An 11,088-nucleotide genomic window follows, 5' to 3' on the forward strand; every position below is an offset into this window, starting at 1 on the left:
GAGTAGGTAAAGTGCTTCCAATCATAAGAGAAATTTCAGTCACGATCTCGAAATCTCGAGAATGCAGTTAACAGTTCACCGTCATCAAATTTCAAGGAGTGATGCATTAACATTTTATCACTAATGAATCTTAGAATTCATATATCAAAAATTGTAAATGATACGAAAATTGTAATAATGATTTAAAGGGATATTTATGACTTCATAAATTAACAGTTAAAATCTATAAATAAAAGATCTCGAATTCCTTCATATTTCTTTTTGTAGTTCAAACTCGTGTTACTGTAACTATCCCTAATTTTTATTTATGTCAAATATCTCTTACGAATAAATAATGTGTCAAAAACTATAATAAGATCGAAAGAATGAATTCATTTTTTGTAAAGAGAACTCAAGTATTTCAACCCCTTAACCTATCATTTTTAAAGCAATTTATTAAAATCTAATTATTACTACATTATTACAACAAAAGAAGGTTAAAATATTACGTTTGAGTCTAACAATTCTTGATTGTGCTGATTATAATTAAAATTGAAGCCAGAATTACACTGCAAGGAAAATACGAGCCGGGTTTACGTTCGTTTGCATTCAAACTGTATGCATCACGAGTATAATACGATATTACACATATTCTATGAAACTAATAAAATGTACTGCATACGTTATATTGTATTATACTAACAGTAAATATAAGTCAGAAAAAAAACGTATGAAGGTGTTTAAAAAATGAATGGTTATTTTATTACGTAAAATTGTTTCAAGATATAAATTTGAACGTTTAGTAGTTAAAACGTTAGCTTGAAGTATAGCTTGAACGTTAAGTCTAACTTTTATCAAAGGGTATTTTGTGTTAAATAAAAGAATGAACAATCACTTACTGAAATAAGGACTAATCATATAGGGCACAACACCACCAGGCCATCGAGCGGATTCCGCTCTGATGCCATTTTTCCCGAGCTGCAGTGGAAACAGAATGTCACCCTCCGCATAGTTGCCCAACTCCTCCGGATTTCTATCCCAACCCTCATGCCAGGTTGCCACAATTGCCCCGGTTTCGTTATCCGGGAATCCGTAGAGCATCGGTCCGAAATGTTGAAGATGAGCGATCACGCCATCAGGGCTGTCCACCGAATTGTCCAACACGTCCCGTCGCCGAAATGGCCACGCAAAAGCGGAGGCTAACAGGAGAATAACGAACGAGCAAACGATCGACGAATTCATGGTGTACTTTCAAGGGAAAAAGGGGATACACGGTTCGAAACGATTCCACTGACGAAAATCGACCGGTTCTTCTTAGCTTTATACGCGGCCGAAGAACCCCACCCGCAGATCCGCTCCATGTTTCCGCTCGATGCGGAAGCGATCGGGGACTGTGGCTGATAACCGTGGACTTTGGGTAACAGGAAGTTGAGATTTGCCAATTCGATTCCTCGAAGGCTCCCACGAAACTAACTGGACAATGTCTACAGTTGTCACGTACGGGATAGTCGAGAGGCAATACTATAGGGAACGTTCGACCGATGGCTATAAATAATATTTATCGAGACACAATGTCCTTTTGCATCTTTATGGCGAGAGGCTCGGAGGAATGACGTGATTCGATCGCTAATGAAGGTAATTTGCTGGTGAGATTATGGAGACGGGAAATAATAATTGCTGGGTTCGATGATTAAACGGGAATCGGCGATTGACATTTGGTATGGGACTTTTATTGTGGACATTGGGGAAATTTGGGAAGTTGAATGTATAGGTGCTTGGGAATCTGGGAGGTTGAATATTTGAGGACTTTCAAATTTGGGGATTTGAAGAATTAGAAGTTGTTGAATTAGTGGATGTGGAAATTAGGGAGAATTTGCAAATTTAGAGATTTAGGAATGCAAATTTGCAAATTTAGAGATTTAGGAATTTTTTAATTTTCAACTTTCCAAGTTTAGAAATTTAAAAATTTGTAACTGTAATAATTTGAATATTAGGGAATTTAAAAAGATGGCGACTGTGATTCAGAACTGTGACTGAAATTCAGAAATTTGAAAATTTGGAAATTTAGAAATTTGAAGTTTAGGAAATTTAGAAATTTAGGAATTTGGACATTTGAGAAGTTGAGAATTTAAAAATTTAAAAATTCAAAATTTTGGAAATTTACATATTTAAAAATTTGGAAATTTACATATTTGAAAACTTGGAAATTTATGTATTTGAAAATTCAACGATTTGGAAAATTTACGATTACAAAAGTGAAATATTGAAAAATGTAAAACTTTGCAAATGCAGAGATTTGGAAACTTAGGAGTTTTATTTATTTTAAAAAATTCTAGACCACTAAATCTCGCAAAAAGTCATGTGTACAAGGTTATATTTTTTTCATTTATCGTGCAGGAAGAGAAACTGTAATATAACCAATTCATAAACAATATAAAAGATCGAATTGTTTGGAGACACGGAAGTTCAACTAAATTAAAAATGTCGGTAGTTGACATTGCCTGTTGAAAAATCAAAGTATTATTTGTACGGCGCTCTAAACGGTCTTTCACACCGTTTAAAATTAACATCCTCCTTCGCACTTTATTCAGATGCAAATCCCAGTGGGCAAACCTGTATCGGTGATACTCGATATTTCCTGAGGACCTTGCCAGTTCCTTCACTGCGATGACGATGAACCTCGAAGGTCAGTAATAAAGTCTTCCTTCATATTTTAAAATTATGATACCTCTTTTTTTTCACTTGTTGGGAAATCTACACCGTCGTTTGTTTTTACGTGCCGATTACCATTTATAATATCTGTCATGTTTCCATCTTTCAGTCGAATTTTTAATCGCCACTAATAAATTATAAATACTATCGTGTCGTGCATAATTCATAATTAATATTTCGTAAAAACGATGTTTTAATTCGTTTGACTAAAATTTTTAGGAAAAGTTTCGCGTTTACTGTAAACATTCTATGTTTAATATTCAAGTAAGTATAATTAATTTTAAATTATCTAGAATTATATTTATTTGTTTCTCTTTAATTGTCTCATTTGAGAATAAATATTTAAAATTTCGAGGATGTCATTTTCTCTTTATTTACTCCACCTATTAATCCAGTGACTATTTTTATCAGAAGATACATTATTTCTGTTTTGTTCAAAAAAGAAATGGAGTAAATATTGCTTCTTAGTAAAAGTATACGAATATACTTGATGATGAAGATCTTTTAATGAGTATATTATCTACTAAAAATTTATCGCTCGAATGACGAGTTAAGTCGTCATGCCCAGTTAACAGGTCAAGATAAAGGGAACTGTATCAAGGTGAGAACTGTTCGAAACCGGTTCAACACGTATATAAGAAAATAGATAATAGAATGTAATAGTTAAATTGCCTAAAGATAAATTTTACATGACACCCTCTTTCCTCTAACGCAAGCGAGATAGTTGCCGCCCCAAATTCCCATGCTATAATTTGCATTTATTAGAACTCGTTGAAAACCCTAATTTGCATACGGGTCAACGCTCGAAATTTAAAAATAACCCTCGAATTAATAGAACATTGCTGAAGACACAGGCTTGTTATAAAAAAACAAGTTCTCTTTTTAGTAACAAATATTAATTATTAATCATAGTATATTTGACAGAATATGTATATAAAAATTTGTATTTAATAACTTTTTAAACATATAAAATGTGTGAATTAATTATCTAAGTTTACTCTGTTTATTTATATGATTATTTTTAATTATCAACATTATTTTCTTAAACTCACCCTCTTTATTCGAGAAATTCGAAAACAGTTTCAAAGGAATAATAAAATTTATTAAATGTTTTAAAATATTGAGGGAATAAACATGCTTTCTATTGTCCAGTTTTTATTCTTCTATTTACTTATGTAGTTATATCTCCACCATCCCTAACATCTGCAGAAAAATAGACAGCTGTCTAGGACAAGGGTAGTAAAAAAGTCTATTGGGGTGACTTGGTGGGGTGCAGATTTATTACAAACCGTTAAACATGCGTAATAACAATGAAAGAATTACAAAGATTACATTGTTCTTTCAAGAATTTGATTTTAAATTAAAAAAAAATTCTGATATTATAAATATTATTCAGCAGCAATTTAAAACTGCAATAATAAATCACGCGCTGCGCAATTTTATATTACAGATGAATTTACGCGCATAGATGTCGTCATGAACTAATAACGCATGTTTCAAATTACATAGCCCGGCAAATAACCTCAAAACGTCGCAAATGACGTTGCTCTATATACTGTTGGCAGAAATTTAGCTATATTTCTAACCAGTATCCACAATAATGACAATGGATAATTCGTGGAATGTGATCAAAACTGCTGCTGCAGAAAATAAACACGAGTTGGTGTTGTCAGGCCCTGCGATTTCTGAATTAATTCAAAAACGGGGCTTCGACAAGTCCTTATTTAACCTACAACATTTGAATTATCTAAAGATCACGCAGACATGCTTGCAGGAAATACCGGAAGAAATCGGAAAATTACTGAACTTAACAAACTTAGTATTATATTCGAACGAAATTTCAAAGATACCTGATACAATTGGAAAATTGGACAAGTTAAAGTTTCTTGATTGCTCCAGCAATAAATTAGTTTCTTTACCGGATGAAATTGGAAAACTTCCACAATTGACCACAATGAATTTGAGTGCAAACCTTTTGAAATCTTTACCTACACAAATTGGTAATACCAAACTGAGTGTCTTGAACATTTCGAACAATCAATTTGAAACGTTCCCTGATGTTTGTTACCCAGAATTAACTCATCTTTCTGAAATTTATGTCAATGGTAATCAAATTAAAGAGATTCCTGCGGCTATAAACCAACTTTCATGTTTAAAAATATTAAACGTGGCAGATAATTTAATTTCAGGTGAGTTTTCTTCAAAATACAAAATTATTTTATAAAGAACTTATGTAATCATAAATTTTCTTTTATGTAGTTGTTCCAGGTGAAATAGCTGATTGTAATAAGTTAAAAGAACTGCAGTTGAAAGGAAATAAGTTAACAGATAAAAGATTGTTAAAATTGGTAGATCAGTGCCATAATAAACAAATAATAGAATATATTAAATTACATTGCCCTCGAAGTAGTGGTTCTACTAATGCAAATACTAAATCGAAGAAAGGAAAAAAAGCTCAGAAATTATCAGAATCTGAAAACAGTGCTAACACGATAGAGAATTTAACACATAAATTAAAAGTATTAAAAGTAACAAATGACACTCCAGAGATTAAAATTACAAAACACGTGAAAAATGTTAGACCATTTATTGCAGCTTGCATTGTTAAAAATTTGAAATTTACAGAAGACAGTTTTAAAAAATTCATTCAACTTCAAACTAAATTACATGATGGAATATGTGAAAAAAGAAATGCAGCTACTATTGCTACACATGATGTAAAATTAATTACTCCTGGTAAATATAATAAGAATTGAAAGTATATGTTTAAGATATTTTTTATTAATATTATCTTTCATGTTTAGGTGACCTGACATATACTGCAAAACTACCAAATGAACTAGAAATTAAACCACTAATGCGTAATCAAATTTACACTGGTGCTTCATTATTTCAACAATTACAAACAGAAGCTGATAATTTAAGAAAAGAAAAAAAGCGTAATGTATATTCTGGAATTCACAAGTACCTTTACCTGTTAGAAGGAAAACCTATGTTCCCATGTTTATTGGATTCTTCAGAACAAGTTATTTCATTCCCACCAATAACAAATAGTGATGTTACAAAAATGTCAGTTAATACTGATACGATGCTAATAGAGGTAACCAGTGCCACATCTTATCACGTTTGCAGGTAAAATTATAATTTATTAATAATCAAAACTGATTCGTTTAAAAAATGTATAATAATATAAATTAATCATACTGTTATAAAGGTAATTGCAAAATACTTTAGTGATATTATAATGCTATTTTGTACTTTAATAGAAACATATTGGACCAGTTTTTAAAGGAATTAGTCATCCAGGGTTTTGGATGCCCCTCAGATCAAGAAACTACATCCACCTATCACAATTTAGTTGTAGAACAAGTAAAAGTAGTGGATATGGAAGGTAACATGAAATTGATATATCCATCAAGAGCAGATTTAAATTTTGAAGAAAATTTAATAACTGTGTTACGTGAGTAAATATATTATTGCAAATAATTTTTATAATTTCATTAAATTTTTCAATTTTTAAACAATTTTTATATTCTTATTTAAAGTAAACAATGTAATAATTGTGTATTGTGAGTCTATAAATTGTTTTGTTTGTAATTATATGGAAAGCTTAACAGTGTATATAACACTTGCACATTTTGTACGAAATCTTTTACATACTATGTGTGATTACATATTATATGTTAATCATAATACAATATTTTTATAACGGAAGCTTGAAACTACCTGTAATAATAATAATAAATGTTTGTTTACCATTATTCAAGAATTAAAAAATAAAGATAAACGTTGCAAAAATTCAATACTTTTGTTTTACAAATTTTCTTACCTTGCAAATATGGAAAATATAAACTTCTGTACATGCTATACATTTATCATACAATAAAACTTAGTAATTTATATGTATAACAAATAATGTAATGTTACATAGCTATTGATAACAAGATTATAAAGTTGTAACAAATATATGAAAGCTATTGAAAAATAATAATAACTTAAATTTTAATATACTGTAAAATATAAATTTCAATAAAACGTGATTGATAGATACTGACATTTATAAGGAATATTAATTTTTTAATAACCATTTTTATACTCCACAACTCATACATAAATTGCAATAGAAATAACATAAAGTTTTACCTTCAATCGTAGAATTCCAATTGTAAATCTTAACATTCATATATACATAAATAAATTCGAGTGATAATTTGAATCCAGCTTCGAAATCGAGTTCGACTGCGATATACAGTTCGATTTACGATATATTTTTTTTAATTTTATTTAAATATTGCAATTCAAAAGCATTTTCGTATTATATAATGTAATCGGTTATGTAAATGCAAAAGTAAGAAAAATATTACGCAATATATTGTAAGAAATAACATTATTTTTTTTTATTTTCGCTAATATGAAATTATGCAATAAGCTGTGTACACAGAACTACTGCAATTCCGGAATTTTGAATAATAAGCATACATCTTGCGTAAAATATAAATTTTAAAATCGAATTTAGAATTCGCGAGTTATAATGTTGACACCAGAGCTTTAACATTCAAGCGCTACATGGAAGTTCTGCTTATATGATTCATTCCACAATTTCTTCTGCTCCTACAGTCCCATTCAAGGACATACTGTAACACGACTTCATTGTATTTATATTTACAAACTTTCAATATTCTCATACAAAGCTAAACTCGAATGAAATATTCGATTCGAATTGACCCAGATTTTAAAAAAGTTTTCAACTCGTAATTTTCAATTACCCGCATATATCTAGTATTTGTATAAACTATTTTCAATTATCTCATAGAGGATATAGCGGTTAGCCGCAAGTTCAAATACCAGTAAAAAAACCGCCACTTTACAGGCAGCTGACGACATTGGCGCTGTCGTATCGCGAATCATCCCGTAGTAAGCCGGTGAAGAATTCTCATCTGTTTTTATAAATATTGTACTTTGTTTCGATACCTCAATACAGTGCAAACAGTACACGTTGTTCAAGTGGGGCGTTTTTGTTCACCCTAGTAAGCTTAGTTAGTGGAAGTTTTATTTCAGAGAAGTTTAACGACAAGAAAAATTTCATACAAATTTTGTGAACTTTCCAACATGCGCGAATAGTTTGAAGTATTAACATGGCGCCGAAACATGACTGGTCATGACGGGGGAATGAGAACAAAATTTTTGAGGTTAGTTGATCATTTTGTCATTTAAGTATTGCCGCATATCGGAAATTTTTCGTATGATTAGATACGTCAACTTAATGAATATTACAATAGAAAAATATACGGTGTGTATTTGGCAAAAATTTGTTACTGTTGCAGAAAACACGTGTCACATTGTATAATTTATCCATTGTTTTTATAATGATTTAGCAAAATGTTTCGATAGCAATAATAGCTGCGTTATAAATATTATACGTTAAACAAACGATGTGTTCATTATTTATTATGTTGTTTCATTTTCGAAATTTTTTATTGTAGAAATTGTAGATTACAAACATTGATGCAATGTTACAGATATTTCTATGCTATTTCGTATTCGGTTTTTTGCCCTTTCTTTTATGCCAATTTTTTAAATAATGAATGATTTTCCTTTTTATTTTTACGAGACTACTACTTGCTTTAATGTAATGAAAATGAACAGTTTTTATAGTAGTGAAAGAAATTGATTCATATGCATAGTAAACATGTGTTTATATATATATAAATAAATATTTAATGCTAATTAATTTTAATGTATGTAAGATTGGTATAACTTATTTTGTATACCTTATTATATATTTATTGTGTTAATACAATTAACTGTATTAATATACTTATAATGTGTTGTATTAATAATTGTAGTATAATAAAGATTATGTCAATATTGTACAAGGGACAAAAATATTTATTAAATATTTTCTTACAGTTTTATACACGTTCCACATTAAATTTATACATTATAGATACATATATATATATACCAACAAAAATGCAACACAATGATTAAACATCAAATATATCTCTATCTGATTACATTAAAATATTTAAAGATCAGAAGCAGTGTAACATTTATTAATATTTTCTTAACAGTTATTCTATTAAAATATATTTGCTAAAAAAAATAATTCATATATGTATATATATATATATTCAAAAATATCATCATTTACTAAGTACAAAAATATTATAAGACATAAAAACAGAACTAACATTAAATGGAGTATTTCTTTTAAACATTAGTTGTACTGGAATATAATGTGTAATGCTTGAAGCATGGTTATTAAAATAGAAATTAAACATTGAGTAGTATTACATACCTATTTCATAATAAAATAGTTGGTCAATTTTAGCTTTAAATGTGGCACATTTAATTGGACTGACCAATGTAAATACATATTTGCATATAACAAATGTTAAATTAGGAAGATCAATTAATTAATCACATTTAGAGTGACTAGAAAGTATTAGATAGTGCAGTAACTTATTTTGCTTTTAGTTCTTGCCTTTCCTTTAAATCAATTGTACTTAAATTGATACAAGATACATATCCATGTAATAAAGAAATAGCAGTTTTAACGAGAGCTATTGGTGCAGAAAGGTACATAACCAGTCTGAATAAACTCATGCCAACCACTGAAATAAAAATGTATATTATACTTTACAATTAATTCTTTATACATGTAGTATAAATATAATTAATAACTTACAAGTGGGTCCTTCTGTAAAGTACAAAAGGTACAAAGCAGCATAAAAAGCTTCATTACCAGCACACATAATAAATAGAACTGTACGATTGGTATAATATACTTTCATAATTGGATTTTCAGACATGTCAATAAATTTATGACTTGTCTTTCCTTGCAACAGAGACCTACAACATAACAAGATTTTATAGTGATATAATAAAGAAATATTCTGTGCACTCTTATATGTTAATGTACCGATTACAGTAATTATGTATACAGTATATAATAAATATACATCATTGATAAAACAGTTCCTTACGTGTGCAAATATATCCAATGGCAACTAATGTCAATGGCCATGCTTAATTGAAACCAGAATGAGTATGAAGGATAAAACACACATAATATGGCTAAAAGACACATAGTACCAACACGGTCAGTCAGTTGATCTAACATAGCACCAAATTTGGTGCCTTGATTAAAATATCTTGCTGCATGGCCATCCACTGCATCTAATAGTGCACTAATAATGTAACACCATGATGCAATTATGTGGTTAGTTTTCATAAAATAAAAGGATATAATAGCCAAAATCACTCTGCCATAGCCTGTCAATACACATATGCACGTATTATATTTTGTTATTATATACAGTGTGCTATAATGTTTAAAATATTTAATATATATGTGCAAATTTAAGTCTTCATTTCATATATTATTTAATTACTTCTGGTTATTGTAAAAGCTTCATTTCTACCATTATTTGTATTAAAATTATAGTATCTTCTAAGCATTCATTTCCTATTTTAATTTTTAATATTTAAATATCCTGAATACAGTTTAGTAATTAATAAATAATAATTTCTTATTTTAAATAACAATGTAAAATATCCCATAAAAAAGACAATCTATAAATTAGAACAAATCAATACAAGAAGTCTTTAAAGTGCTATGTATTTAATCTTTTTTTTAATCATATGTTATATTATACACTAAGCAAAAATTAAAATGTTTTAATTTTAAAACAGTACATAAAGAAAAGACATTATTAATGTTAATTATAAAAATTATTTACAATGTAAAGTATGTTATAAACATTTTTTAACCATAAAAGATATCACCTAAATATACACCTTTATATAAATTAATTCTATTTCATTAATAAAACACAAAAATTTATATTCAATGAAATGTACTTTTGTGTAAATGAAGCTTTGAATATGTTATCAATATTATTTTTTTTCTTTATATTTTACTTGCTACAGTCTAAAGACTATTTTCATAATTCTCCGCGTATAAAAAATTAAAATTACATACAGATTTTTATGACACATTTAATTGTAAATATTTATTTACCAATAATGTTGGGCACAAACAAAAAAATATTCTCAGATTGTGTCATTTTACCGCCTCAGAATTTCCCCCACTGTTTTGGAAATGTAATTGTACCGGAACCTGTTATCTGCAACGAAGTGTAAAGATCTGTTATCTATAGTCAACCGTGTTAAATAATATTTCTTCAATTCTAAACTTACAAACTTTGTAACTATCCACCTGCTTTTACACACTCTACTGTCTTCAATTTAATCTAAATTACCTTAGGAAGTATATATCAACATACAACGTCAATGAATCGGTAGAATCGACAGTTATATCGCTCTGTAGTTCGAGTTCGAGATATATCGATTTTAGTGACGCATATAGCAATCGCACTGCTAACAGTATCG

The 11,088-nt window shown here is 29.1% G+C and overlaps 2 protein-coding genes and 1 long non-coding RNA gene across 3 annotated transcripts; 1 reads left to right on the forward strand and 2 right to left on the reverse strand.

The window, feature by feature from the left end:
• Positions 1-3,887: 3,887 nt before the first annotated feature.
• LOC100876058 (leucine-rich repeat-containing protein 47) lies at positions 3,888-6,494 on the forward strand. The gene is made up of 4 exons (XM_003705732.3): positions 3,888-4,880; positions 4,951-5,427; positions 5,496-5,823; positions 5,958-6,494. Exons 1-4 carry the CDS (start codon positions 4,292-4,294, stop codon positions 6,157-6,159), a joined length of 1,596 nt encoding a protein of 531 aa, XP_003705780.1. The 5' UTR covers positions 3,888-4,291; the 3' UTR covers positions 6,160-6,494.
• LOC143266650 (uncharacterized) lies at positions 5,324-6,814 on the reverse strand. Its single transcript, XR_013041594.1, has 2 exons — positions 6,521-6,814; positions 5,324-6,417 (listed from the first exon to the last, which is right to left on the reverse strand). It is a non-coding gene; the product is annotated as an uncharacterized LOC143266650 (long non-coding RNA).
• Positions 6,815-9,018: 2,204 nt separating this feature from the next.
• Pis (phosphatidylinositol synthase) lies at positions 9,019-11,045 on the reverse strand. Its single transcript, XM_003705731.3, has 5 exons — positions 10,897-11,045; positions 10,718-10,823; positions 9,681-9,969; positions 9,383-9,546; positions 9,019-9,308 (listed from the first exon to the last, which is right to left on the reverse strand). The coding sequence occupies exons 2-5, from the start codon at positions 10,761-10,763 to the stop codon at positions 9,157-9,159; spliced, it is 651 nt and encodes a 216-aa protein (XP_003705779.1). The 5' UTR covers positions 10,764-10,823; positions 10,897-11,045; the 3' UTR covers positions 9,019-9,156.
• Between the last annotated feature and the right edge of the window lie 43 nt (positions 11,046-11,088).

The sequence above is a fragment of the Megachile rotundata genome, chromosome 2 (assembly GCF_050947335.1).
Source record: "Megachile rotundata isolate GNS110a chromosome 2, iyMegRotu1, whole genome shotgun sequence".
Classification (NCBI taxonomy): domain Eukaryota; kingdom Metazoa; phylum Arthropoda; class Insecta; order Hymenoptera; family Megachilidae; genus Megachile; species Megachile rotundata.